General features: G+C 46.0%; 1 protein-coding gene across 3 annotated transcripts; it reads right to left on the bottom strand.

The window, feature by feature from the left end:
- Positions 1-7,955: 7,955 nt before the first annotated feature.
- On the bottom strand, positions 7,956-26,511 carry dynlt1a (dynein light chain Tctex-type 1a). 3 transcript variants are annotated; one of them, XM_072246235.1, is made up of 5 exons: positions 26,391-26,509; positions 24,837-24,878; positions 24,622-24,745; positions 16,358-16,435; positions 7,956-8,186 (listed from the first exon to the last, which is right to left on the bottom strand). In XM_072246235.1, the coding sequence occupies exons 1-5, from the start codon at positions 26,415-26,417 to the stop codon at positions 8,116-8,118; spliced, it is 342 nt and encodes a 113-aa protein (XP_072102336.1). In that variant the 5' UTR covers positions 26,418-26,509; the 3' UTR covers positions 7,956-8,115. The 3 variants fall into 3 exon arrangements, with proteins under 3 accessions (XP_072102336.1, XP_072102338.1, XP_072102337.1); XM_072246237.1 differs by lacking the exon at positions 26,391-26,509 and adding an exon at positions 25,219-25,299; XM_072246236.1 differs by lacking the exon at positions 24,837-24,878 and having other exon boundaries at positions 26,391-26,511.
- Between the last annotated feature and the right edge of the window lie 389 nt (positions 26,512-26,900).

Raw genomic sequence — 26,900 nt, 5'->3', positions numbered from 1 at the left:
ATTGAAGGGAAAAAATCTGTTCCAGCTCATCTGATTTTGCTACCAGAATTGCTCCTTATGTGCCCAGGCATTGAAATTTAAACCTCGATTACTGGAGTTTGAGAAAGCAAATCCAGTTCACACGTGCTGGCACCTGGTAAAGTATTATAGACTTGCTTTCAGGGCTGGAAACCCCAGCCTGTAGAGTAAACTTCCTTTTTCAAAAGAAGTTACAGTTATGTTGACACTCATCATACAAGTGTTTGGCATGCAGATTCTGGGAAATATGCATTTGATCTCCATGGACCTACAACTTAGCTTGAGGCCTTCCTGCTGTTCGATGTACTTTGCTTTAATATGCTCAGGCACAAGCATCCTGTAAATTTTCCATTCAGTTCTCATGACTAGACCAGAAACTGCAGGAAGTAAGCTTGCGGGATTTTTCATGTTACAGGGTACGCTTGAGTTTATATCTACTGAGCTCTTGGAAGTTTAGTCCTTTATATCAATCAACGTCTTTGTCCTTTGTAATTCAAAATTATTTCACCTTCTGGGTGTGTGATGAGCCATCATATTATTTTCTAAGTCATATGTGTTTCCTGTTAGTTACACTGCCTATTTGAGAACATGTCTGTACGTTATGCAGTGGACAATTGATAATGCTTTCCTACTTGTTTATAGTAAGAAGCAGAGGGGTCCGTGTGATGAGGCAGACAGCTGGTTATTACAGGCACTCTTACATTGCATTAAACCACACTCTCGTTTTCTTGGATTCTCAAACTATCCTCAAAGCCACAAAGTAGCTAAGCAGAAAACTGCAGAAGTTGGACATTTCTCTTCTCCCTCCCCAAAAGAAAATCTATAAAATTAATTTCAGAACTTGAAGTAATTGCAAACAAAAAGCAGAAATCCGCCATTCAGTCCCTTGATTGTGTTCTGTCATTCAATAAAATGGTGGCGGGTATTAATGCTTATCTCTACACTGTCTTACTGCACTCTCCACATATCCCTTGACTCCCAGTTTAAATGTCTGTCAACCTCAAGCCTTGAATATAGAAGTCTGGCATGGGGAATTCGGAAAGGGCCATGCCCCTTTGAGAAGAACATCCTTACCTCTGTCTTAAATGGGCAACTTTCTTTAAGTCCACAAATTCTAATTATGCCGTCTTGGTGTTCAATTTGTCAGTTCTGTAGAAAATCTAACTTTCAATAAAATCACCTCATTCTTCTAAATTGCAATGACCAAAGGCAAGACCTTTTCATACACTAACCCTTTTTACCCGGTAAACAACCAAGGAGACACTGCCGTCAATGTGAGTATGTCCTTAAGTGTGAAGATCAAAACTGAGCATCGTACTCACCACTGGCCTCTGAATTTGTGTCAGATCATCCATTTTATACTTCATAACCTTTGCAATATAATCTAATCATTGTACTTGAGTGCCAGTCTTTTGTTTGGAAGCTTGTCTTTGAACTTGCTGGAAATGAGAATGCCAGGGAAGGCTGGTATATGGTTTACACTTGTTTTCTGCAGGGTTCGTTTAGTTTTGGAAAGACCTTTTGTGAACACTGCAAGATTACCCTCATGAAAAAAGTTTTATACGTTTGAGGTGGTGCTCATTTATCTTTCGAAATAACCATAAGCAATGAACAGGATTTATGTATAGCCCAGACTGGGTAAGAATGCATGTCACCATGGTATTTGTGGACAAATTTGGGTTTTTGTGACAATAATGATCATAAAACTATCTTTTTAAACCTAGACTTTTAAAGAAACACACATAACGCTGTGCAACTCAGCAGGTCAGATGGTAACCATGGAAATAAACAAAAAATCAATGTTTTGGGTCGAGAGGCTTCTTTGGGACTGGGAAGGAAGGGAGAAGTTGTCAGAATAAAAAGTTGGAGGGAGAACAGATGAGGCCAGTGGGTTGTAAAGGTAAAGGGCTGGAGAGGAAGGAATCTGAGAGGGGAGGAGGGTGGACCATAGGCGAAAAGGAAGGAGGAGGGTGTGATAGGCAGTGAGAAAAGGGGAGGGGGAAGAATTTTTTTTGCCGGAAGAAGATATCTATGTTCATGCCATCAGGCTGGAGGCTACCCGGACGGAAATCAAGTTGTTGCTCCAACCTCTCGTTGTGGTACGAGGCCATGGACTGACATGGGAATGGGAATTAAAATGTTGTGGCCACCGGGAAGTTCCGCTTTTGTCAGATGGAGCAGAGGCGCTCGACAAAGCGGTCCCCCAATTTTCGACAGATCTCACCGATGTAGAGGAGGCAGCATCAAGGGCACCGGATACAGATTTGTAGGTGAAATGTTGCCTTAACTGGAAGGACTGGCTGAGGTGAGGGAGGAGATGAATGGGCAGGTGCAGCACTTTAGCTGCTGGGGGATAAGTGCCGGGAGGGTGATCAGTGGAGAGGGATGGATGGACGAGGGAATCATAGGGAGTGATCCCTGAGGAAACATGGGAGGAGGGTGAAGATGTTTGGCCCTTTGGAGATGGTGGAAGCTGCAATGAATGATGCAGAAGCTCATGGTTTGCTAGGTGACAACAAGAGGAACTCTCACTGTTAAAGTGGTAAGAAGGTGGGGTGAGGCAGATGTTCAGGAATTGGAGGAGATGTGGTTGAGATGGTGGAAGAAGAGAACCTTTTTTTTGAAAATGGAGGACTTCTCTAATGACCTGGAAAGAAAGCCTCGTCCTGGGACCAGATGCGGCAGAGACGAAGGAACTGAGAAAAGGAAATAGCACTTTTACAAGAGACATGGTAGGAATAGGTATAGTCAAGATAGCTGTGGGAACTGGTAGGCTTATAAAAGATGTCAGTTGACAGTTTGTCTCCAGAGACTGAGAAAGAAAACATAGGTACCAGAAATGAACTAAGTGAACTTAAGGGCAGGGTGGAAGCTGAGGCAAAATTGAAACTGACGAGGTCAGCATTAACACTTTGGAACCTGGACTGTTTTACGTAGCTAATGAAAAGGCAGGCGTAGCTGGTGCCCATGGCTACCTCTTGGGTTTGGAGGAAGTAGGAGACATAGTTGAGGGCGAGGACCATTTCTGGTGGACAGACAGAGGTGGAGGGGGACTGGTTGGTTTTTAGCAGGTCGGGCAGCATCTGTGGCAACGATCAGTCAAAGTTTTGGGCTCATTGTATCCATGCATGACAACGATGGATTTTGTATTCTTATTTCCCAGCCTTTAGTCCATTGCCATGTAGAATCTGTCAAATGTCATCCAGGTATCTTTTAAATATGAGGATTTCTGGACCTATCTCACTGTCAGGTAATGGGACTTAGATGGTATCACCTCTCTAAGTGGAGGGAAAAAAATTGCTCAACCCACCCCTAATTATTAGTTCTTGCTGCCATGTTCCCCATATCCAGCCCTTTCCTAATTATACTATATACCTTATTAAATCTCCTCTCTGCTCCTAAAGGGAACAAGTATGGAGTCTATGGATATATTTTGATTGAAGGTGCATTTGGAAAAACTGGACCACCAGCTAATGATCTCTGCCTTTGATCACTGTGAATTTCACTTAAGACCATAATTTCTGTTAATGGTGAACCACAAATATTACATATTCATGAAGGATCAAGATATCTGGCCAAATTTAAAGGAGCCTATCAGACTGACCAACCTGTACCAGAGGATCTGATCAGGTTCAAGGTATCATTTGCATAAGAATAGTAATCCTCACTGCAACCTTGAATATTAATAAGGATCAGGGAAGTTGCCGAATAGAACAGCCATGAACATATAAATTGTAATTCAAAGTTCAAAGTGAATTTACTATCAAAGTATACACTGGGAAGACATAAAACAAGTAAAGAACTTTTGCTACTTAGGAAGCTGGGTGACATCAGATGGCAGGTGTGACTTGAACATTAAAAGAAGAATAGGGATGGCAAAAGACACCTTTACGGGAATGAAGAGTATACTGACCAATACTAAACTAGGCATGACAACCCGCCTCAGAGCACTGAAATGTTACGTTTATCCAGTTATGTTACATGGCTCAGAATGTTGGACAATATCTAGTAACATGAGGAAACGAATTGAAGCAGCAGAAATGTGGTTTTTGAGGAGGATGCAAAGAATATCATGGACAAAATGAATATCTAATGAGGATGTCATGAACAGAGCAAACATAAAAAGAGAAATAATGTATGAGATCATGAAAAGGCAACGTGACTTCATTGGATGTGATTAGGAAAAAGGAGTTAGAATGCACGGTAATTATGGAAAAGATTGAAGGGAAGAAAGCAAAAGGAAGACAAAGACAAATGATGATGGAGACAGCAGCCAGAGAACTGGAAATAAATACCAATGAATTGATCCACTTGACCTGAAACAGGAGTGTGTAGGCTATGGCAGTCAAAGCTCAAACTGGGCACGGCACCTAATGATGATGATACACATACTCAATGCAGGCATACTCAATAAATCCATAATCGAATAATAACCATAATAGAATCAATGAAAGACTGCTCCAACTTGGGTTTCCAATAAGTGGGCAAAAGACAAAAAACTGCAAGTACAAAAAGAAGAAATAGTAATAATAAGCAATAAATATTGAAAACATGAGATGAAAAGTCCTTGAAAGTGACAGGATCGATCAAAGATCAACCAGAGTGCAGAAGACAACAAACTGTGCAATGCAAATATAAATAAATAGCAATAAATAATGAGAACATGGGATAAAGAGTCCTTAAAGTGAGGTAATTGGTCGTGGGAGCATCTCAATGATGGGGCAAGTGAGTGTAGCCCTTTGTTCAAGAGCTTGATGGCTGAGGGATAGTAACCGTTCTCGAACCTGGTGGTGTGAGTCCTGAGGCTCTTGTACCTTCTACCTGATGGCAACAGTGTGAAGAGAGCATGGCCTGGGTGGTGGGGATCTCTGATGACGGATGCTGCTTTCCTGCGACAGCGTTTCATGTGGATGTGCTCAACTGGGAGGGATTTATCTGTAGTCTACTGGGCCGAATCCACTACCTTTTGTGGGATGATGGTTGTTGAGTCAGGAGATCAGTGATGTCCAAACTGCAACCCAAGGACAGCGCCAAACAACTTTAGTGCTTCCTGCCTCTCATTTGTAACTGTGGCCACACTGAAGTAACTATCAGCAGGAGTACTGCAATCTTTAGTAAGGTCGGGTCTGCTGTGATCTTGCCTGCAACACTTGTTTTGGCTAATCCCCAAACCTTAGATGATGTCAGGCCTGAATATATTTAATCCTTTACAGCCTTCTGAGTGAAGCATTGGAAATAATTCTAAACTTGAGATATATAAAAAAAACTCATAGTCTTTTAATAAGTCATCCTAATGCACGTTCTCCTACCAGAAGAAACCCCTTGTGCTATCTAGAGTGTGAAGCTCCTCAGAATATTGTATATTTCAAAGAAACCTGCAGGGAAGCTCTCTTCTTAATTCAACTCCACACCCTAAATTTGCTTTCCGTGTTATCTGCTAAGTCCAGGGATAAGATTAGACAGTTCAACATTACTCAGTGGAACTTCCAGTGTGACGAAATGGCTCTGTGGCTGAGTGCTCTCGCATCTGATTGGCTGCCTGTGCTTCCGCGGTCTAGCGCCCCCTACCTTTTCGCTCAGGCATCTGCCCCCTTCCTCCACGGTCCTGAAGAAGGGTCTCAGCCTGAAACATTGACTGTTCACTCTTTTCTACAGATGCTGAGTTCCTCCAGCATTTTGTGTGTGTGTTGCTTTGGATTTCCAGCATTTGCAGGTTTTCTCATGTTTTAAGATTTTCTTCCAATAAAAAGGTTTTTCAAAATTAATCTTCAGTGTGCGTTTGTTCAAAAAGATACTTGGCTCACGTGATTCTGAGGTTGAAGTCGCTCTGCTTTTGTCGATTTATTGGAACCAGTTTTGTGTACCTTAGGTGCACATTTGCCACACAGAAGGTTCTTGCATTTGGGTAAATCAATTTAAGGATCTCGCACACAGAAGCAAAGCTATGCCCTTCTGCTATTGGCAGGTACCAGGTCATACCTGGTCATACAGCACAGAAACCGGCCCTTCAGCTCATCCGGTGCATGCTGAACAAGATGCCCATCCAAGTGTCTAGCCCATCTTCCCAAAGCTTTTCCTGTCCGTGTACCCGTCTCAACTGCCTCCTCTTGCAACTCAGCTGGGATGGCATGGAAGCATAGCAATTGGCCTAACTTTAAAATCAGCTCGTCATGTGAGGAGCGTTGATGGCATTCAGAAGAATGAGGGAGGGACCTCACTGAAACCTATTGAATGTTGAAAGGCCTCGTTAGAGTACATACAGAGAGCATCTTGCCAATGATGTGGGGGGGGGGGGTGGGGGTGGTCAGCAGTCTAAGACCAGAGGACACAGCCTCAAAATAGAGGGGCATCCTTTAAGAATGGAGAGGAGGAACCTCCTTAGCCAGGCAGTGGTGAATCATTGCCTCAGGCAGCTGTGGAGGCCAAATCATTGGGTACAGTTAAGGCAGAGGTTGATGGGTTCTTGATTGGTCAGGGCATGAAGGGATACAGGGAGAAGGCAGGAGATTGGGGCTGAGAGGGAAAATGGATCAGTCATGATAAAATGGTGGAGCAGACTCGATGGGCCAAATGGTCTAATTCTGCTCTGATATCTTATGGTAACGCTGTTACACCACCAGCAATTCCACTGCTGTCTGTAGAGAGTCCCTGTGATCGCACAGATTCCCTCCGGTGGCTCTGGTTTCCTCCCACCTTGTAAAGATGTATAGTTAATCAGTCACATGGGTCTAACTGGACATCAGGAACTCATTGTGCTGGATCTTCAAATGAAGATTTGGAGGAGTGACGCCCCACACAGACTTCCAATGAAAATGCCCGACGCAGGCCTCTCGTGGTTTGAGTCGATGTTCCCTCCCCTTCAAATAAAAATAAAATGCCGTGTGTGCCATCTTCTGTGTGGGGATAAGTTATTCCTCGAGTTCCTATCCTTTCCCTCTCACTGTGGTTAGTTTATTAATTATTTCAGTTTTTATTCATTATTATTGTTTTTTTTTGTATTTACACAGTTTGTCTTTTGCACGTTGGTTGCCTGTAAGCCTTTGTAGTTTTTCATTGATTCTATTGTGTATTTGTATGTTCTACTGTGAATGCCCACAGGAAAGCAAATTTCAGAGTAGTAAATAGTGACATATGCATAACTTGATACTTCTTTGAACTTTGGGAAAAAGACTATCTTCATTGACCCTATCTGTCCCCAATCAGGATTTTATACACTTCTAAGATCACCTCTCAGTCTCCTACACTCTAAGGAATAAAGTTCTCGGGTGTTCACCTCTCCCTATAGTACTGTGCAAGCCTTAGGCACATATATATAGCTAGGGTGCCTAACTATTTTGCACAGTACTGTAGCAATTTTATGTATTGCACTGTACTGCTGCAAAACAAAATCCCAAATTTTATGACATATGTGAGTGATGATAAGCCTGATTCTGCTATGGGTCTCTATTGTGGACTGAGAGGGGAGGGAGCAGGAAGCACCAGAGAGACATTCTGGAATGATCAATAAACCAGTTGTTTGGAATTAAACGACCCTGCCTGGTGTCTCAGGGCTGGGTGTGTCTGCACCCTTGCCACCTCCTCCCCACCCCACCCCTTGCACTCCACCCTCGCCATTCAAAACATCCTTTGCTCCCGCTAGATTCCCAAACTCGCTCCCTGCTCCACATTGACGAATACACTGTGCGAGAGTCTCAGGCACCTAGCTGTAAACTTATGTGCCCAAGACTTTTGCAGAGTGCTGTATAACTCTATCCCCCGAATCCCGGTAACACCTTGTAAAAATTTTCTGCATAATCTTCATTTTAACAACATCCTTCCTATAGCAGGGTGACCACAAGTCTGTGCACATCACGTGATATTTTCCCTGATAATGTTTTTAAAAAGTTAGTACTTATAGTGCAATAAGTGTATGACAACAATTTCCAGTAAGTCATTCATTAAGTTACATCCACTTTATATGATAATTGTGTTTTCCACTTTCACAAAAGTGATTGACAGAGATAATTTAACTCTGATAATAGGACACTAGGAAGAAAATTCTGAAAATAGTTTTAGAAGTGGTCCACACGTAACATCGGAGTGTTGCTGAAGCCAGTTCTAGATCCCAAGGCCAAAGATGCTAACGATGCAGTACATGGTCTTGTTCTCCCACCGGACGGTGCAACTTCCTAAAAATGAGAACAGCAGTCAGTGGAGCATGTGACAAATTGAAGCACAAAAGACCCACATTGGCTTCAAAACTGCTTCCTGTAGGATGGCAGTAGGGAGCAGTGAGAGAGGGTTTCACTTAACTCCCATCGAAGGGAAGATCTAAACTTCTTCAGAGTAGGCGTTCCTGGAAGAGACTTCCCAGAATAGTAATTCAATCACAAGCCAGAGAAAACCTGCAGATGCTGGAACTCCGAGCAACACACACAAATTGCTGGAGGAACTCAGCAGGCCAGGCAGCATCTATGGAAAAGAGTACAGTCGAAGTTTAGGGCCGAAACGTCAGCTGTACTTTTTTTCATAGACGCTGCCTGGCCTGCTGAGTTCCTCCAGCATTGTGTGTGTGTTGCTCGGATTTCCAGCACCTGCAGATTTTCTCTGGTTTCTGTAGGATGGTTTATCTGTCTCCCTTTGGCACAAAGTGTTCAGCTGACAGCCTTCTCAGAACTGCAGTCAAACGTTCAATGTGGACTCTCCCACTGGAGGGCAAAGTGTGAGCAACACACACACAAAATGCTGGAGGAACTCGGCAAGCCAGGCAGTGTTTATGGAGGGGGATAAACAGCTGAGATTTCGGGCAGACCCCCTCCGTCAGGACTGCAAAGGAAGGGGGCAGAAGCCAGAGTAAGACTATGAGGGAGGAGGAAGAAGTACAAGGTGATAGGTAAGAGTGGGGGGGGCGGGGGGGCGAAGTGAGAAGCTGAGAGATGATCGGTGGTAAAGGTAATGGGCTGACGGAGAAGGAATCTGATAGGAGAGGACAATGGACCATGGGAAAAGGGAAGAGGGGCACCAGAGGGAGGTGATAGGCAGGTGAGGGGACAAGAAGGGGCAAGTGGGGGAAGCCAGAAAAAGAGAGAGGTGGGAGGGGAGAAATTGGAGAAACCGATGTTCGTGCCATCAGGTTGGAGGTTACCCAGATGGAAAATGAGATATTCCTCCAATCTGAGTGTGATCTTCTTGTGGCAGTACAGGGTGCCATGGACCGACATGTTGGAATGGGAATTGGAAGTAGAGATAAAATGGTTGGCCACCGGGAAATCCCGTCTGTTGAAGATACTTGGCAAAGTGGTCTCCCAATCTCTAGCACCGATATAGGGAGGGCCACGCTGGGATCACCAGATACAGTAGACGACCCCTCCTCCTGACCTGATTTCCTCCAGCATTTTGTTTGTTGCTCAAGACTTCCAGCATGTGCAGAATTTCTTGTGTTCATGAAGCTGTGTGTAATGATATTCCAGTTGAGTGAGAAGAGAGTGCCTCAATTCCAGCTGAAACATGAAACCCAGGCCCTGACTGAAGGACTGCTGGGGAGTTTTTCCTGGCTGACGTTTATCTGTCAACAACTAAAGCACGTGACCAGACCCTCCCCATGTTCTGGTGTTGTGTTTCGGGCATAATGACTACTTCAGCAGTGAGGAAGATAGGAACATCCTGCAGTCACAGTGTTACAACTGCACCAAGACAGGTCTTTTGCCCACCTGCCCCAATCCCATCTGCCTGCATTGGGAGATCTGCTTTTCCAAGATGGCGCAGAGCTGTGACCTCCCCTGAGTCGCAGTGCATAGGTTGAGGCCCGCCGGCCAGAGCAGAACCCACGAAACTCCGCAGACTCGCCGGAGGAGCTCAAAGTCCGGCGTCTGCAGGCCCCAGTCCACCGCAGCTAAAGGCCTGTCCTAGCGTTAAAGCACCGCGTACGTGCATGGGGGTGGGGGGGGAGCGTTTTTGCCACTGTTGTTTTGGTGCCTGTTCTGTTCTGCCGAGCCTTGTGGGCACACTATGTTGGCACTGGACTGTTCTGCCAACCCTTGTGGGCTGCCCCCATCAAATCCTCGGGCGTGTTGGTTGTTAACACAAATGACACATTTCACCGTATGTTTCCACGTACAATTGACAAACAAACTTCAATCTCAAATCTTTACTGTCTCTCGAAAGGCAAAGGTTTTACTGACGAAGCAGGCGGGACTTGTGTCTGTGATTGGCTACAGACACTCAACCTCTGAAGCCCCTACCCACTGCTACTCCATTTAGCGAAGGGCTTTGTCACACATCCAGATGTTGTTGGGTTAGATGGAACCATGCGCATCTCTACAATCTGGAGCTGGGGAGGAACAGACTGGCAACCAGACTCCTAGTCCTAATAATCTGACAGTGCACCCCACTGGAGCAATGCAGGGTGTGATAAGATTAAGTTTACAAAGTTATTAAGGGTCATCGCCATCATTATGTGCCATGTCATCTGACATCACTTTTATGTGTCGTGACATATGACGTGAGTGATCATAGTCTTTGACCATGATTGTCCTTGGCAAATTTTTCTACAGAAGCAGTTTGCTGTTGCCTTCTGGGCAGTGTGTCTTGACAAGACAGGTGACCCCAGCCATTATCAATACTCTTCACAGAGATTGTCCGCCTGGCGCCAGCGGTCGCGTACCCAGGACTTGTGATATGCACCGGCTGCTCATACGACCATCCACCAGCTGATCAGTGGGGAGGTGCCACACCTTGCCCAAGGGTGACCTGCATCTGAAACAGTATCTGACTGGAATAGGTATACAAAATTATTAGGGGTATAGATAGGATAAATGCAAAAAAAAGATTTTTTTTCACTGGGGTTGGGTGAGATTTGAACTAGAGGTCGGAATTAGAATCAGAATCAGGTTTAATATCACTGGCATATCTAGTGAAATTTGTCAACATTGCGGCAGCAGTACAATGCAATACATGATAAATATAGAAAAATAACTGAATTAAAGATCTGTATATTAAATAATTAACTTAAAGTAAGTAGTACAAAAACAGAAATTTAAAAAAAAGTAGTGAGGTAGTGTCCATGGGTTCAATGTCCATTCAGAAATCAGATGGCAGAGGGGAAGAAGCTGTTCCTGAATCACTGAGTGTGTGCCTTCAGGCCTCCGTACCTCCTCCCTGATGGTAGCAATGAGAAGAGGGCATGACCTGGGTGATGGGGGTTCTTGATGATGGATGCCACCTTTCTGAGGCATCGCTCCTTGAAGCTGTCCTGGGTACTATGGAGGCTGGTGCCCATGATGGAACCGAGTAATTGCACAGGTTTCTCAGCTTGCTTCAATCCTGTGCAGTAGCCCCCCCAGCCCCCCATACCAGTTAGTGAAGCAGCCAGTCAGAATGCTCTTAAGGGTACACCTGTATCAGTTTTCAAGTGTTTTAGGTGACAACCAAACCGCAAACTCCTGATGAAATATAGCCGCTGCTGTGCCTTCTTTGTAGATGCATCGATATGTTGGGTCCGGGTGAGATCCGCAGAGATATTGACACCCCAGGAACTTGAAATTGCTCACTCTCTCCACTCCTAATCCCTGTACGAGGATTGGTGCGTGTTCCCCCTTCCTACCCTTTCTGAAGTCCACAACCAGCTCCTTGGTCTTACGAAGGTTGAGTGCAAGGTTTTTGCTATGACAGATGCAGGTCGTAGGTTAGGGGTGAAAGGTGTGGAATGAGCTGCTAGTGGAAGCGGTGGATGCGGGTTGGTTTGCAGCATTTAGGAGCAGTTTGTGTAGGTATGTGAAAGGGAGTGGGTTGGAACGCTGTGCGTTGATGGGTCTAGGGACAGTAACACTTTAGCATGGACCAGATGGGCCAAAGGCCTGTTCTGCACGGCAGTGCTCTGTGCCTCTCGTATGATTTGGCATTAAGCATCATTCCCAGTTCAGCACTCTGCTGTGCCTCAGCACCTCAGACAATGACAATTCAGAACAGGCTGCCCATTGTGGATCTGTATTTGCGAGCTGCTGCTGTAATAGGGTTACAAGGGCGAGTGGACACGGCACGCAATGATGAAATAGAGTGATGTAATAGGCGCGAGGCCAAGTGGTTAAGGCGTTGGTCTGGTGATCTGAAGGTCGCTAGTTCGAGCCTCGGCTGAGGCAACGTGTTGTGTCCTTGAGCAAGGCACTTAACCACACATTGCTCTGCGACGACACTGGTGCCAAGCTGTATTGGCCCTAGTGCCCTTCCCTTGGACAGCATCGGTGGCGTGGAGAGGGGAGACTTGCAGCATGGGCAGCTGCCAGTCTTACATACAACCCTGACCAGGTCTGTGCCCTGGAAACCTTCCAAGGTGCAAATCCAAGGTCTCACGAGACTAACGGATGCCTATATAAAATAGAGGGTTACAAGGGCAAATGGACACTGAACATAATCATGAATGGGAATGGTACCGGAGGATCGGAGGGAGGCGAATGTTGTCCCCTTGTTCAAAAAAGGTAGTAGGGATAGTCCGGGTAATTATAGACCAGAGAGCCTTACGTCTGTGGTGGGAAAGCTGTTGGAAAAGATTCTTAGAGATAGGATCTCTGGGCATTTAGAGAATCATGGTCTGATCAGGGACAGTCAGCATGGCTTTGTGAAGGGCAGATCATGTCTAACAAGCCTGATAGAGTTCTTTGAGGAGGTGACCAGGCGTATAGATGAGGGCAGTGTAGTGGATGTAATCTATATGGATTTTAGTAAGGCATTTGACAAGGTTCCACACAGTAGGCTTACTCAGAAAGTCAGAAAGCATGGGATCCAGGGAAGCTTGGCCAGGTGGATGCAGAATTGGCTTGCCTGCAGAAGGCAGAGGGTGGTGGTGGAGGGAGTACATTCAGATTGGAGGATTGTGACTAGTGATGCCCCACAAGGATCTGTTCTGGGACCTCTACTTTTCATGATTTTTATTACTGACCTGGATGAGGGGGTAGAAGGGTGGGTTGGCAAGTTTGCAGACGACACAAAGGTTGGTGGTGTTGTCGATAGTGTAGAGGATTATCAAAGATTGCAGAGAGACATTGATAGGATGCAGAAGTGGGCTGAGAAGTGGCAGATGGAGTTCTACCCGGAGAAGTGTGAGGTGGTACACTTTGGAAGGACAAACTCCAAGGCAGAGTACAAAGTAAATGGCAGGATACTTGGTAGTGTGGAGGAGCAGAGGGATCTGGGGGTACATATCCACAGATCCCTGAAATTTGCCTCACAGGTGGATAGGGTAGTTAAGAAAGCTTATGGGGTGTTAGCTTTCATAAGTCGAGGGATAGAGTTTAAGAGTCGCGATGTAATGATGCAGCTCTATAAAACTCTGGTTAGGCCACACTTGGAGTACTGTGTCCAGTTCTGGTCGCCTCACTATAGGAAGGATGTGGAAGCATTGGAAAGGGTACAGAGGAAATTTACCAGGATGCTGCCTGGTTTAGAGAGTATGCATTATGATCAGAGATTAAGGGAGCTGGGACTTTATTCTTTGGAGAGGAGGAGGATGAGAGGAGACATGATAGAGGTGTACAAGATAATAAGAAGAATAGATAGAATGGATAGCCAGCGCCTCTTCCCCAGGGCACCACTGCTCAATACAAGAGGACATGGCTTTAAGGTAAGGCGTGGGAAGTTCAAGGGGGATATTAGAGGAAGGTTTTTCACTCAGAGAGTGGTTGGTGCGTGGATTGCACTGCCTGAGTCAGTGGTGGAGGCAGATACACTAGTGAAGTTTAAGAGACTACTAGACAGGTATATGGAGGAATTTAAGGTGGGGGGTTATATGGGAGGCAGGGTTTGAGGGTCGGCACAACATTGTGGGCCGAAGGGCCTGTACTGTGCTGTATTATTCTATGTTCAATGAAATAGAGGGTTTACAAGGGCAAATGGACACTGAACATAATGATGAAATAGAGGGTTTACAAGGGCAAGTGGACACGGTTGTGAGGGTGAGAGAGGGAGGGAGGGAGGGAGGGTCTTTGGGATATCTTGTTCAAGTGGAGCATAGTTGATCCCACTGGATGGTCTTCAAGCTTTTGACAGAATGCACCACCAGGCCCAAGGACAGCTTCTCACTATTAGCAAACTCTTAAACAAGAGTTCGTGTCTGATAAGATTGACCCTTGACCTCACAATCTATCTTGCTGTGGCCCTCCCACCTTCCTGTCTGCCTGCACCGCACTTTCTCCGGAACTGTAACACTTTATGCCGCACCCTGGTGTCGATCCTTCCCTTGTCGTACCTCAGGGTGCTTGCGTTTGTAACGATCTGTCTGCATACATGCACGACAATGCTTTTCCACTCTACCTCGGTACGCGTGACAACAAAATAGATGTTTACCGATTCCAAAGTTCTGGGCAAAGCATAAAGCAACTGTGGTGGCCGAATAATAATGCTTATTCTTGTCAAGGTCTGGGTCCTGAGAAACTGCAAAATCTTCCTTTGGTTATTACTTCATCAGTAACCTCCTACACTGGAGTCAACTTTTATCGATCTGTCTCCCTTTGCCCACCTAGCACTGAAGTTCTTAACCTTTTTTATGCCTGAGACCCCTTTGGCAGTCCGAAGAAGACTGTGGACTCTTCTCAGAATAAAGTATTTAAATATTGAAAAGATGTAGAGGATTACTAGAGAAACAGATTATATTGTAAAAATTATCAAATTATTTTTTAAAACTAATTTGTGATTATAGTAATACAGTATATGTACTTTCAGTTAGAGGTTAGTAACAATAAAATTTTTTCCCGTCATATCAAGGACCCCCTGGAATCTGTTGGTGGATCCCCAGCATAAGAATCCCTAATTGGAGAAATTAGCTTTTATTTAACACACGCACATTTCTATTTTGCGTCAGCAACCATCACAGTCCGAGGATTGTGCTGGGGGCAGCCCGCAAGTGTCAACAAGCTTCCGACGCCAATGTAGTCTGCCTATAGTTTACCAACCCTAACACATACCTATTTGGAATGTGGCATTCTAACTGGCTGCATCACCATCTGGTATGGGGAGAGGAGGGTTACTGCACAGGATCGAAATAAGCTGCAGGGAGTTGTAAACTCAGTCAGCTCCATCACGGGCACCAGCCTCCGTAGTATGCAGGACATCTTCAAGGAGTGATGCCTCAAAAAGGCGGCGTCCATCATTAAGGACCCCCATCACCCAGGACAAACCCTCTTCTCATTGCTACCATCAGGGAGGAGGTACAGGAGCCTGAAGTCACACACTCAACGATTCAGGAACAGCTTCTTTCACTCTGGATCTTGAGCCCATGAACGCTACCTCACTACTTTTCTTATTTCTATTTTTTGCATTACTTATGTAGTTTAACTATTTAATGTATACTCTTACTGTAATTCAGTTTTTTTCTATCATCATGTATTGCATTGTCAGACATCCCACCCTGCAAAAACTCATTTCAGGGAGGTAGCACCATCAATTTGCGGGAGACTTCCGGGAGAGGTGGGATGTCTGCAATAGAGTAGCTCCTTAGCAGCTAGCCAGCTAGTTTAAATAACGTTAGCTATGCTAATGAACGAATGACACCCGTTAAACTCACCTCAACATGTCTTTTACAGTCTTAACCCACCACGGGCAATAGAAAAATCACTGTTGCAAACAGTGCAGCGAGCAACACTGTCATTATTTTTGACCCCTATTAGGCAGGGGTACACTTTAGTGTAATCTGGGGTGACGTACGGTTTATATTTTTTGGAACACTGCCATGGCGCGCTCTCGCTCACGCACTCTCTCCCGTGGTCGCTCACGTGCTCTCAAGCGCTCTCGCTCGCTTTCGCTCTCACTTGCTCGCTCTCGCTCACGCACGTGCTCTCTCTTGTGGTCACTCTCGCGCTCTCTCTTGCTTTTCTCTCGCTTGCTCTCAAAAAAATTGATTTCCGTGATATTGTATATAATTTGCGGGCATCAGGGAGCCACTATTAATATATGGGAGCCTCCCGGAACTTCTGGGAGAGGTGAGATGTCTGCATTGTACTGCTGCTGCAAAGACAACAAATTATGTTGGTGATACTAAACCGGAGCATCCGGACGTAATCCACATCGACACGGGGTAAACAGACAAATTTCTCACAGACAGCAGCGGGAATTGAACCCGGATCGCTGGTGCTGTAAAACATTATGCTAAACACTACGTCTGTCAGGATGCTGCTAGGCATTGTCATTGGCCAAAGTCCAGCACTAATTGAAAAAGCATGTTCAGCAATTTAGTTTAAAGTGTAGCAGGGGCTTTTCATAAACGCGCCGCAGAGCTCCGAGCGACCTGCAAGTTGGTACTGAACCATCAGCACACCCACACATTGTTCGGTGCACAGATCGCCAACAGCAAAGGCAGTTCACTCTTCCTTACCGTCAACGGAGTTGTCCCAGAAACAGGAGCTGGCGGTGTGCAAGCCGGCTCCATTCTTCTGCATAATAACACAGGTCACTGAAATTGGAAAGAGAAGAATAGTGAACGACAGAAACCACTGCAGTCACAGACAGTCAGGAATTAAAACAACGCATGAAATGCTCAGCCGGTCAGGCATTGTCTGGGGACAGAGAAAAATCACAGCCTGCTTCAGATCAATGAAATTTTATCGATTTTAGGAATGCATTTATATTTTATTGAGATACTGTGTGGAATAGGGCTTTCTGGCCCTTTGAACCACACCAACAAGCAATCCCCAATTTGACCCTAGCCTAATCACAGGACAACTTATAATGACCAATTAACCTATCAACCGGTACAGCTTTGGACTGTGGGAGGAAACCCACGCGGTCACGGGGAGAACGTACAAACTCCTCACAGACAGCACCGGAAAGTGAACCTGGGTGGAATTATGATATAGTGGCCATTACAGAGATTTGGCTGGCACCAGGGCAGGAATGGATTCTCGATATTCCTGGATTTCAGTGCTTTAAAAGGGATAGAGAGGGGTGGACAAAGGGGAGGAGGGGTGGCATTACTAGTCAGGGATACTATTACAGCTACAGAAAGGGTGGGTAATGTAGCAGGATCCTCTTTTGAGTCAGTATGGGTGGAAGTCAGGAACAGGAAGGGAGCAGTTACTCTATTGGGAGTATTCTATAGACCCCTGGTAACAACAGAGATACAGAGGAGCAGATGGGGAGGCAGATTTTGGAAAGGTGCAAAAATAACAAGGTTGTTATCATGGGTGACTTTAATTTCCCTAATATTAATTGGCGCCTGATTAGTTCCAAAAGTTTATACAGGGCAGAGTTTGTTAAGTGTGTCCAGGACGCATTCCTCTCACAGTATGTTGACAGGCGGACGAGGGGGAATGCCATAATAGATCTAGTATTAGGTAACGAACCAGGTCAGGTCACAGATCTCTCAGTGGGTGAGCATCTGGGGGACAGTGACCACCGCTCCCTAGCCTTTAGCATTATCATGGAAAAGGACAGAATCAGAGGGGACATGAAAATTTTTAATTGGGAGGGGCAAATTATGAGGCTATAAGGCTAGAACTTGCGGGTGTAAATTGGGATGATTTTTTTGCAGGGAAATGTACTATGGACATGTGGTCGACGTTTAGGGATCTCTTGCAGGATGTTAGGGATAAATTTGTCCTGGTGAGGAAGATAAAGAATGGTAGGGTGAAAGAACCATGGGTGACAAGTGAGGTGGAAAATCTAGTCAGGTGGAAGAAGGCAGCATACATGAGCTTTAGGAAGCAAGGATCAGATGGGTCTATTGAGGAATATAGGGAAGCAAGAAAGGAGCTTAAGAAGGGGCTAAGAAGAGCAAGAAGGGGGCATGAGAAGGCCTTGGCGAGTAGGGTAAAGGAAAACCCCAAGGCATTCTTCAATTATGTGAAGAACAAAAGGATGACAGCAGTGAAGGTAGGACCGATTAGAGATAAAGGTGGGAAGATGTGCCTGGAGGCTGTGGAAGTGAGTGAGGTCCTCAATGAATACTTCTCTTCGGTATTCACCAATGAGAGGGAACTTGATGATGGTGAGGACAATATGAGTGAGGTTGATGTTCTGGAGCATGTTGATATTAAGGGAGAGGAGGTGTTGGAGTTGTTAAAATACATTAGGACAGATAAGTCCCCAGGTCCTGACAGAATATTCCCCAGGCTGTTCCACGAGGCAAGAGAAGAGATTGCTGAGCCTCTGGCTAGGATCTTTATGTCCTCGTTGTCCATGGGAATGGTAACGGAAGATTGGAGGGAGGCAAATGTTGTCCCCTTGTTCAAAAAAGGTAGTAGGGATAGTCCGGGTAATTATAGACCAGTGAGCCTTACGTCTGTGGTGGGAAAGCTGTTGGAAAAGATTCTTAGAGATAGGATCTATGGGCATTTAGAGAATCATGGTCTGATCAGGTATAGTCAGCATGGCTTTGTGAAGGGCAGATCATGTCTAACAAGCTGACAGAGTTCTTTGAGGAGGTGACCAGGCATATAGATGAGGGTAGTGCAGTGGATGTGATCTACATAGATTTTAGTAAGGCTTTTGACAAGGTTCCACATGGTAGGCTTATTCATAAAGTCAGAAGGCATGGGATCCAGGAAAGTTTGGCCAGGTGGATTCAGAATTGGCTTGCCTGCAGAAGGCAGAGGGTCATGGTGGAGGGAGTACATTCAGATTGGAGGATTGTGACTAGTGGTGTCCCACAAGGATCGGTTCTGGGACCTCTACTTTTCGTGATTTTTATTAACGATTTGGATGTGTGGGTAGAAAGGTGGGTTGGCAAGTTTGCAGATGACACAAAGGTTGGTGGTGTTGTAGATAGTGTAGAGGACTGTCAAAGATTGCAGAGAGACATTGATAGGATGCAAAAGTGGGCTGAGAAGTGGCAGATGGAGTTCAACCCGGAGAAGTGTGAGGTGGTACACTTTGGAAGGACAAACTCCAAGGCAGAGTACAAAGTAAATGGCAGGATACTTGGTAGTGTGGAGGAGCAGAGCGATCTGGGGGTACATGTTCACAGATCCCTGAAAGTTGCCTCACAGGTGGATAGGGTAGTTAAGAAAGCTTATGGAGTGTTAGCTTTCATAAGTCGAGAGATAAAGTTTAAGAGTCGCGGGGTAATGATGCAGCTCTATAAAACTCTGGTTAGGCCACACTTGGAGTATTGTGTCCAGTTCTGGTCGCCTCACTATAGGAAGGATGTGGAAGTATTGGAAAGGGTACAGAGGAGATTTACAAGGATGCTGCCTGGTTTGGAGTGTATGGATTATGATCAGAGATTAAGGGAGCTAGGGCTTTACTCTTTGGAGAGAAGGAGGATGACAGGAGACATGATAGAAGTATACAAGATATTAAGAAGAATAGATAGAGTGGATAGCCAGCAGCTCTTCCCCAGGGCACCACTGCTCAATACAAGAGGACATAGCTTTAAGGTAAGGAGTGAGAAGTTCAAGGGGGATATTAAAGGAAGGTTTTTCACTCAGAGAGTGGTTCGTGCGTGGAATGCACTGCCTGAGTCAGTGGTGGAGGCAGATACACTAGTGAAACGTAAGAGACTACTAGACAGGTATATGGAGGAATTTGAGGTGGGGGGGTTATATGGGAGGCAGGGTCTGAGGGTCGGCACAACATTGTAGGCCGAAGGGCCTGTACTGTGCTGTACTATTCTATGTTCTATGTTCACTGCTGCTGTAATAGCATTATGCTATGGTTCCTGTTGTAACCATTCTGAGTTTACACTGACATTATGTTCTGACTTACTGAAGGCAGTGTGTCAGATTCATTTCTTTATCAGATGTACATCAAAGCGCACAGTGGGAAGGACACTGGTGATTCCACCAAGGTCAGATATTTTGCTACAATCAAAAGATCAGTTTCTAAATTCCTTAAAGTTGGGCCTTCTATACCGTCAGTGTCAAGCCTTGAATAGTTTGAAAGCCAAAGTAAGGGTCTAAGGCTTATTCCCAATTGTTCTGGGATGGGAGAGAATTCAGCTGTTGGTAAAAAAGGAAGAACATCTGGAAAATTTACATTGGTTGAAAAGATTGAACCGTTTAACTCATCATCATCATTATGCGCCGTTTCATATGACATCATCTTTATGTGACGTGGCCAATCGTGGTTTGTCCATGATTGTTCTTGGCAAATGTTTTTACAGAAATGGTTTGCCATTGCCTTCTTCTGGGCAGTAACTTTACAACACAGACACAAATTGCTGGAGGAGCTCAGCAGGCCTTCATCAGGACTCCCGAAACATCGACTGCTTATTCCCCCTTCTTTTCCAGTCCTGGTGAAGGGTCTCAGTCCGAAAAGTCAGCTGTTTACTCTTCTCCATCGATGCTGCCTGGCCTGCTGAGCTCCCCCAGCATTTTGTGTGTGTTGCTTTGGATCTCCAACAGCTGTAGGTTTTCTCTTGTTAGTATCTTTACAAGACAGGTGACCCCTGCCATTATCAATACTCCAGAGATTGTTTGCCTGGCGTCAGTGGTTGCCTAACTAGGACGGGTGATGTGTACCAGCTGCTCGTATGACCATCCACCACCTGCTCCCAAGGCTTCACGTGATCGGGGGTGGCGGGGCTGAGCAGGTGCTACAACTTTCCCAAGGGTGACCTGCAGGCTAGCAGCAGGGAGTGCCTTACACCTGCTTTGATAGAGACATATCTCCACCCTGCCACCCATACCATTAAACCATCTCAAGTAAATAATTTGAATCAATACAGAGATGAGATCAGAGCTCCTACCCCTCTGATATTTTTTGCCTTGTACAAATTAAATTGCCCCCTGGCTTGCTGATAGAAGACAGAGGGTAGTGGTCAAAGGGACTTGTTCTAGCTGGAGGCCTATGATTAGGGTTGTCCCACAGGGCATCTGCTGTTCCTGATGACCTCAATGAAACTGTAGATCAGATGGGTTAATAAGTTTGCAGATGATATGAAAATTGGTTCAAAGTTCAACGTAAATTCAAAGTAAATTCATCATCATGTACAACCCTGAGATTCATTTTCTTGAAGGCATTCACAGATAACGCAAGAAACAGAATATAATCAATGAAAAGTTGCACTTAACAGGACGGACAAACAGCCAATGTGGAAAAGACAACAAACTGCAAATATATGTACAAAAAGAAAAAAAGTGATAATATTAGTAAATAAACAAAAACTATCAAAAACATGAGATGAAGAGTCCTTGAAAGTGACTCCATAGGTTATAGGAACAGTTCGGTGATGAGATGAGTGAAGTTATCCTCTCTTGCTCAAAAAGCCCAATGGTTGAGGGGTGATAACTGTTCCTGAACCTGGTGGTGTGGGTCCTGAGGCTCCTGTACCTTCGTCCTGATGGCAGCAGTGAGAAGAGAGCACGGCCTGGGTGATGGGGGTCGTTGATGATGGACGCTGCTTTCCTGTAATGGCACTCCGCGTAGATGTGCTCAATGGTGATGGACTGGGCCATATCTACTACTTTTTGTAGCCCTTTCTGTTCGAGGGCACTAGTGATTCCAATCCAGGCAAGACCCTTAACAACACTGAGGAGCAGATGGATCTTGAGGTCCAAGTTCATGGTTCTCTGAAAGTGGCTACGTGGTTTGACAGGGTGGTTAAGAGGACATATGGCAAACTTGCCTTTATTAGTTGAGACTTTGAATTCAAAAGTCAGGAAGTTATGCTGCAGCTTTGTAGAATTCTCGTTAGGCTGCATCTGGAGTATCAAATACAGCACCGGTCACCCCATTAAGGGAAAGATGTCGAGGCTTTGGAGAGGGTGCAGAGGAGAATGCTACCTGGATTAGAGGGCATGTGCTATAACGAGAGGTTTGACAATCTTGGGTTGTTTTCTCTGGAGTGCCGGCGGCCGAGGGGAGATCTGATAGAGGTTTATAAGATTATGAGAGGCATAGATAGAGTGGACAGAGAGTGTGTTTCCCGGGGGTAAAATGTCTAATACCAGAGGGCATGTATTAAAGGTGAGAGGGGTTAGGTTCAAGGGGGATGTGAGGGGCTAGGTTTTTTTTTTAAAAAAAAAGCAGAGTGGTTGGTGCCTGGGGTGGTGGTAGAGGCAGATATGTTTGGGACTTTTAAGACACGTTCAGACAAGCGCATGAATGTGAGGAAAATGGAAGGATATGGACCTTGTGTAGACAGAAAGGAAGAGCTTGGCTGGCCACTTGGTTGCTAATTTGATTGGTTCAGCACAACATTGTGGGCTGAATGGCCAGTTCCTGTGCTGTAGTGTCCTATGTTCTAAATGGTAGTAATCAGTAATCATCAAATTCGACAGTACAATCTATGTCTCTATACCCAAGGTAACTTCTAAAGTCAGGACATGTTCGGCACAGCATTGTGGGCCGAAGGGCCTGCATTGTGCGGTAGGGTTTCTAAGTGATCATCAACAATGTACAGAGGGTTAACTTAACTAGAATCTGATATGGACAAAGAACAAAGAAATTGTGGTGACTGGCTACACTTCGCAAGGATCTTCTGGACAGATGGCAGGAATTCAATGGAACGCTCTCCACTTTCCCACACGTATACACTGTTAACAATGTTGGAAGGTTGACAACTCAACCACCAAGAATGGTATGGAGGTAGAGATCACCTGTTACACAAGGCATTGCAGCAACCCACTATGACTTCTTCAACAGTCCCTCACATTATCCGGGACCCCTAACACCAAGGAAGGCAAGACAGCATGGGCATGATGATGCCACCATAAGCTTTCCTTCAAACCTACAGGCAGAGTACAGGGTTAACAGCAGAATTCTTAGCAGTGTGGAGGAACAGAGATATCTTGGGGTCCATGTCCATAGATTCCTCAATGTTGCTGCACAAGTTGAGAGGGTGTTTAAGAAGGCATATGGCGTGTGGGTACGTGGCCAAGTGGTTAAGGCATTCGACTAGCGACCTGAAGGTCGTGAGTTCGAGCCCCAGGCGAGGCAGCGTGTTGTGTCCTTAAGCAATGCATTTAATCACACATTGCTCTGCAGCGACACCGGTGCCAAGCTGTATGGGTCCTAATGCCCTTCCCTTGGACAATGTTGGTGTCGTGGAGAGGGGAGACTTGCAGCATGGGCAACTGCTGGTCTTCCATACAACCTTGTCCAGGCCTGCGCCCTGGAGAGAGAAGACTTTCCAGGCGCAGATCCATGGTCTCGCAAGACTAACAGTGTGTTGGCTTTCATTAGTCAGGAGTCTGAGTCCAAGATAACAGTGCAGCTCTATAAAACCCTGGTTAGACCACACTTGGAGTTTTGTGTTTGGTTCTGGTTGCTTCATTATAGGAAGCTTTAGAGAGGGTGCAGAGGAGATTTACCAGGATGCTGCCTGGATTACAGAGCATCTCTTATACTTTATAGTCACCAAACATTTGATACTAGAACGTACAATCATCACAGCGATATTTGATTCTGCACTTCCCACTCCCTAGATATGAGAGGGGATGTGGGTAGGTTGAGCAAGCTGGGGCTTTTCTGTGGAGTAAGGGGGGAGGTACAGGAAATCACCTGATAGAGGTGTACAAGATGATACGAGGCATAGATAGAATGGACAGCCAGAGAATCTTCCCCAGAGCAGAAATGACTAATACAAGGGGCAAAATTTTAAGGTTATTGGAGGAGAGTATATGGGTGTTGTCAGAGGTGGGTTTTTTTTACACAGATATTGGTAAGTGCTTGGAATGCAGGGCCAGTGGTGTTGGTAGAGGCAGATACATTAAAGATACTTAACAGACTCATAGATCTCTCTCTCTCTGGCTATCCATCCCATAGGATGATGGTGGTTCCTTTCAGTCAGTTAGTGGGGTGGTACCCCACTCCTCAGAAAGGAACAGCGTGTGCGTGAGTGGATTTTAGGTGGGTAGGGGGTTGCACAGGTCCAGACCCACCCTCTCGACATCTCCTCCCAGATCCAGCAGCATGGTGGGGTCTATGACGGCTGGGGGGGGGGGAGTTCTGTTGCAGCGAATGGCCAAACCCAAGTTTCGATGCAAGGGATGCCCTTTCCGCACTTCACGGTACGTGTTTGCTAGATGGCCGTTGACCCTAACAGAGGCTTCATCCGCCCTTTGACAGGTCTTGTTTATCGTCCTGCAGGGTGTCTAGCCATAGATAGGCACATGGGATAAAGAAAAATAGGGGAACCATATGGGAGGGATGGTTGGCATGGTGGAGATATGTCTCCACCAAAGGTAAGGTGCTCCATTCCTCTGCTAGCCTGCAGGTCACCCTTGGGCAAGGTGTAGCATTTGCTTAGCCCCCAGATCAGGGTCACATGAAGCCACAGGAACAGGTGGTGGATGGTCATATGGGCAGTTAGTGCATATCACGTCCTGGTTATACAACTACTGACACCAGACAGACAACCTCTGAAGAGTATTGATAATGGCTGGGGTCACCCAATCTTGTCCAGAAGGCAGCAATGGTAAACTGCTTCTTTAGAAAAAAAATTTGCCAAGAACAATCATGGTCATGGATAGAGTAAAGAATAAGAACAACAGATGGAAAACCATGATCACCCTTGTCATACAATATGACACGTAATGATGATGTCGGAGCAAGGGGTTAGATTCATCTTAGTTAAAGGGTTGGCACAATATGATGGGCCGAAGGGGCTGTACTGTTGGGATAAAATTCTAACAAACGCCTCTTACCATCCCGACTTGGAAATATGTCCACAAACCAAGAGAGAAAATGAAAACTCACCAATGTATTTAAAAGGCTTGGCCAATTTGGTGAGCTGGACCAGACATTGCTCTACCACGGAGGCTGTCCACTGGTTCACCTTGTTGTGTTGATAGGCATTCCCTCCGATCGTGTTTTCCACTGCCTGGAGGTACCAACCGGGAAAGCATCAGTCAAATGAGAAGCATCAGCCGCACGTGGAAAAAGCGACGTAGAAATGGAATCGAAACACTCACCTCTTTGATGATGGTGCTCACATCATCAACAACAAAGGCAGCCTGGAATATGGGAATGAAATGGATTATCATAATGTATGTTTAATTAGTCTGGAAACAATGCAAATCCTATTTGTGGAGCACAGACCCCTCCACTCTGATGCTCGCTGTATAGAAACATTTGTACCACCATGAAGGTGCACCTCAACGTATAACGAAGGTTATTGTCTTACAACCTTGAGAAGGTCCAGGAAGGCGTTTTATTATCCGTTCCTGTCAATGTGGGCGTTAAAGGTGAGGTGAGCTCCAGAATTAGGCCATTCAGCCCATCAGGTCTGCTCTGCCATTCCATCATGGCTGATTTATTTTGCCCTCCCAACCCCATTCCCCTGCCTTCTCGTACCTTGAAAATCTTGCTCGTCATCAACCTCCGCTTTGAATATGCTCAATAGCTTGGCCTCCGCAGATTCACACACTCTGTCTAAAGAGTTTCCCGTCCAAATTCACGGACCCCAGGTTGGGAACCCCTGGTTTAGAGGGATATGAACCCAAGGCGGGCAAAAGTGACTAACTCAGATCGGCATGGACACGGTCAAAGTCAAAGCAGAGTACACACATACATACATGTTTGTACAGGTGTAAAGGAAAACTTCCAGAAAATTCTGTTATGGTTATTATTCTTTGGATTTATTGAGTATGCCTGGAAGAAAATGAATCTCAAGTCTGTATATGGCGACATATATGTAGTTGCATTTAAAAAAATTACTTTGAAACAGTCCTTATCATGTAAGCAGCATTCAGAAGCAAAACTTAAAGACGTTTTTTTCCCACAAGAGAACACAATTGGAACAAAAAAGGTCCTTGTTAGTGCAAAGTGGTCCTAGATTTTGCTAAAATAAAACTGTAGAGGGTAGGGTTTTGCGGTCTGTTCAAGACGACAATGGTCGGAGGGAAGCAGCTGTCTGACACCAAGCCCCAGCCCCCAGCATGGAGTTTGGTAAGTTCTGGGTTAGTCAGGGAGAACACAAAAGAATCGGGTGCAGTGATTTAATAAAGCAGCCATTATGGGCTGGCGGGGCAGACTCGACGGGCCGAATGGCCTGAAGGGGTGGGGGTCGTCTCCCTGACCATCCCCTCGGCCCACTCTCCCGTCCGAGTCCGTGGTTCCCTCTCAGGGCCCCCAAAGCCCGAGGGAGGCAGGTCACCCTCACCCTCGCCCCCGGGGGTCTTGCCTACCAGGGGAGAACACAAAGACCGTATCATCGCACGAACAAGGCGGGGGCCCGGCCGCAAGTTCAATTCCCACCTCCGCCACTCCGATTTCATGGAAACGCAAAGAAAGGAGTAATTCTGTGGAGACCATAAAAGTAGTCGCCGTCCCTCACACCCACACCCCCTGGATCGGCCTCACCGCCGCCCTCCGCCCCGGTATTTTAGCCCGGGACGGGCGACCAGGCGGGAACAACGCCCGTCCCACTCTTTAAAAGGCAGCCTGCCTTCGTGTTTCGAGGCCGCACACGCGTTAAAGTTCCCCGGAAAAGAAATATACAAAATGTTTTTTGTTTCTGCTTTTACCTCCTCCGCCTGTTGAAAGTCATCCATAACTGGCGCTGCCCGGGAGCCGCTGTTGCCACAACAAAGCGGATCGCTAGGGCCGGGCCGGGCGGGGCAGGGCCGGGCCGGGCGGGGGCGGGGGCGGGGGAGGGCCGCGGCCGGGGAGCCGGTGCCCGCAGGCTGGCCGCTCCTCCCGACCAAACCGAGGCGCCGGCGGGGCCGTCGGGCCGTTGGCGGTGGGGGTTTCGGGATTGGGGACATAAAACTATCCGCCGGCACTTAACCGAGCTGAAGGAGGGACCCTATCAAACAATGTGCCATTGCAGACAAAAGACCATGTCACCACCTGAAGCCGGCGGAGACTCGGACTTGAGAGGCATAGATGGAGCTTTCCCCCTCCCCCCGGGGTGGAAATGCCAAATAATGTAGTGCAAAACTTTTTAAAGTGAGAGGGGGGAAGTTTAAGATTGGTATTTTATACAGAGTTTTGTGAACACAGAGGACTTTCCAGTCCTGAGGGGTCTTGGCCCG

This window comes from Mobula birostris, chromosome 29 (assembly GCF_030028105.1).
Source record: "Mobula birostris isolate sMobBir1 chromosome 29, sMobBir1.hap1, whole genome shotgun sequence".
NCBI classification, from domain to species: domain Eukaryota; kingdom Metazoa; phylum Chordata; class Chondrichthyes; order Myliobatiformes; family Myliobatidae; genus Mobula; species Mobula birostris.
Note: the sequence above shows the minus strand (reverse complement) of the source record. Positions and strands in the feature narration are given on the sequence as shown.

Excerpts from the sequence above, each read along its gene's own strand:
- dynlt1a (XM_072246235.1), bottom strand. The coding sequence starts at position 26,417 with ATGGATGACTTTCAACAGGCGGAGGAG. Across the intron at positions 24,746-24,836 it reads TGAGCACCATCATCAAAGAG|GCAGTGGAAAACACGATCGG; the intron begins GTGAGTGTTTCG and ends TGGTACCTCCAG. Across the intron at positions 16,436-24,621 it reads CAAGCCTTTTAAATACATTG|TGACCTGTGTTATTATGCAG; the intron begins GTGAGTTTTCAT and ends TTCCAATTTCAG.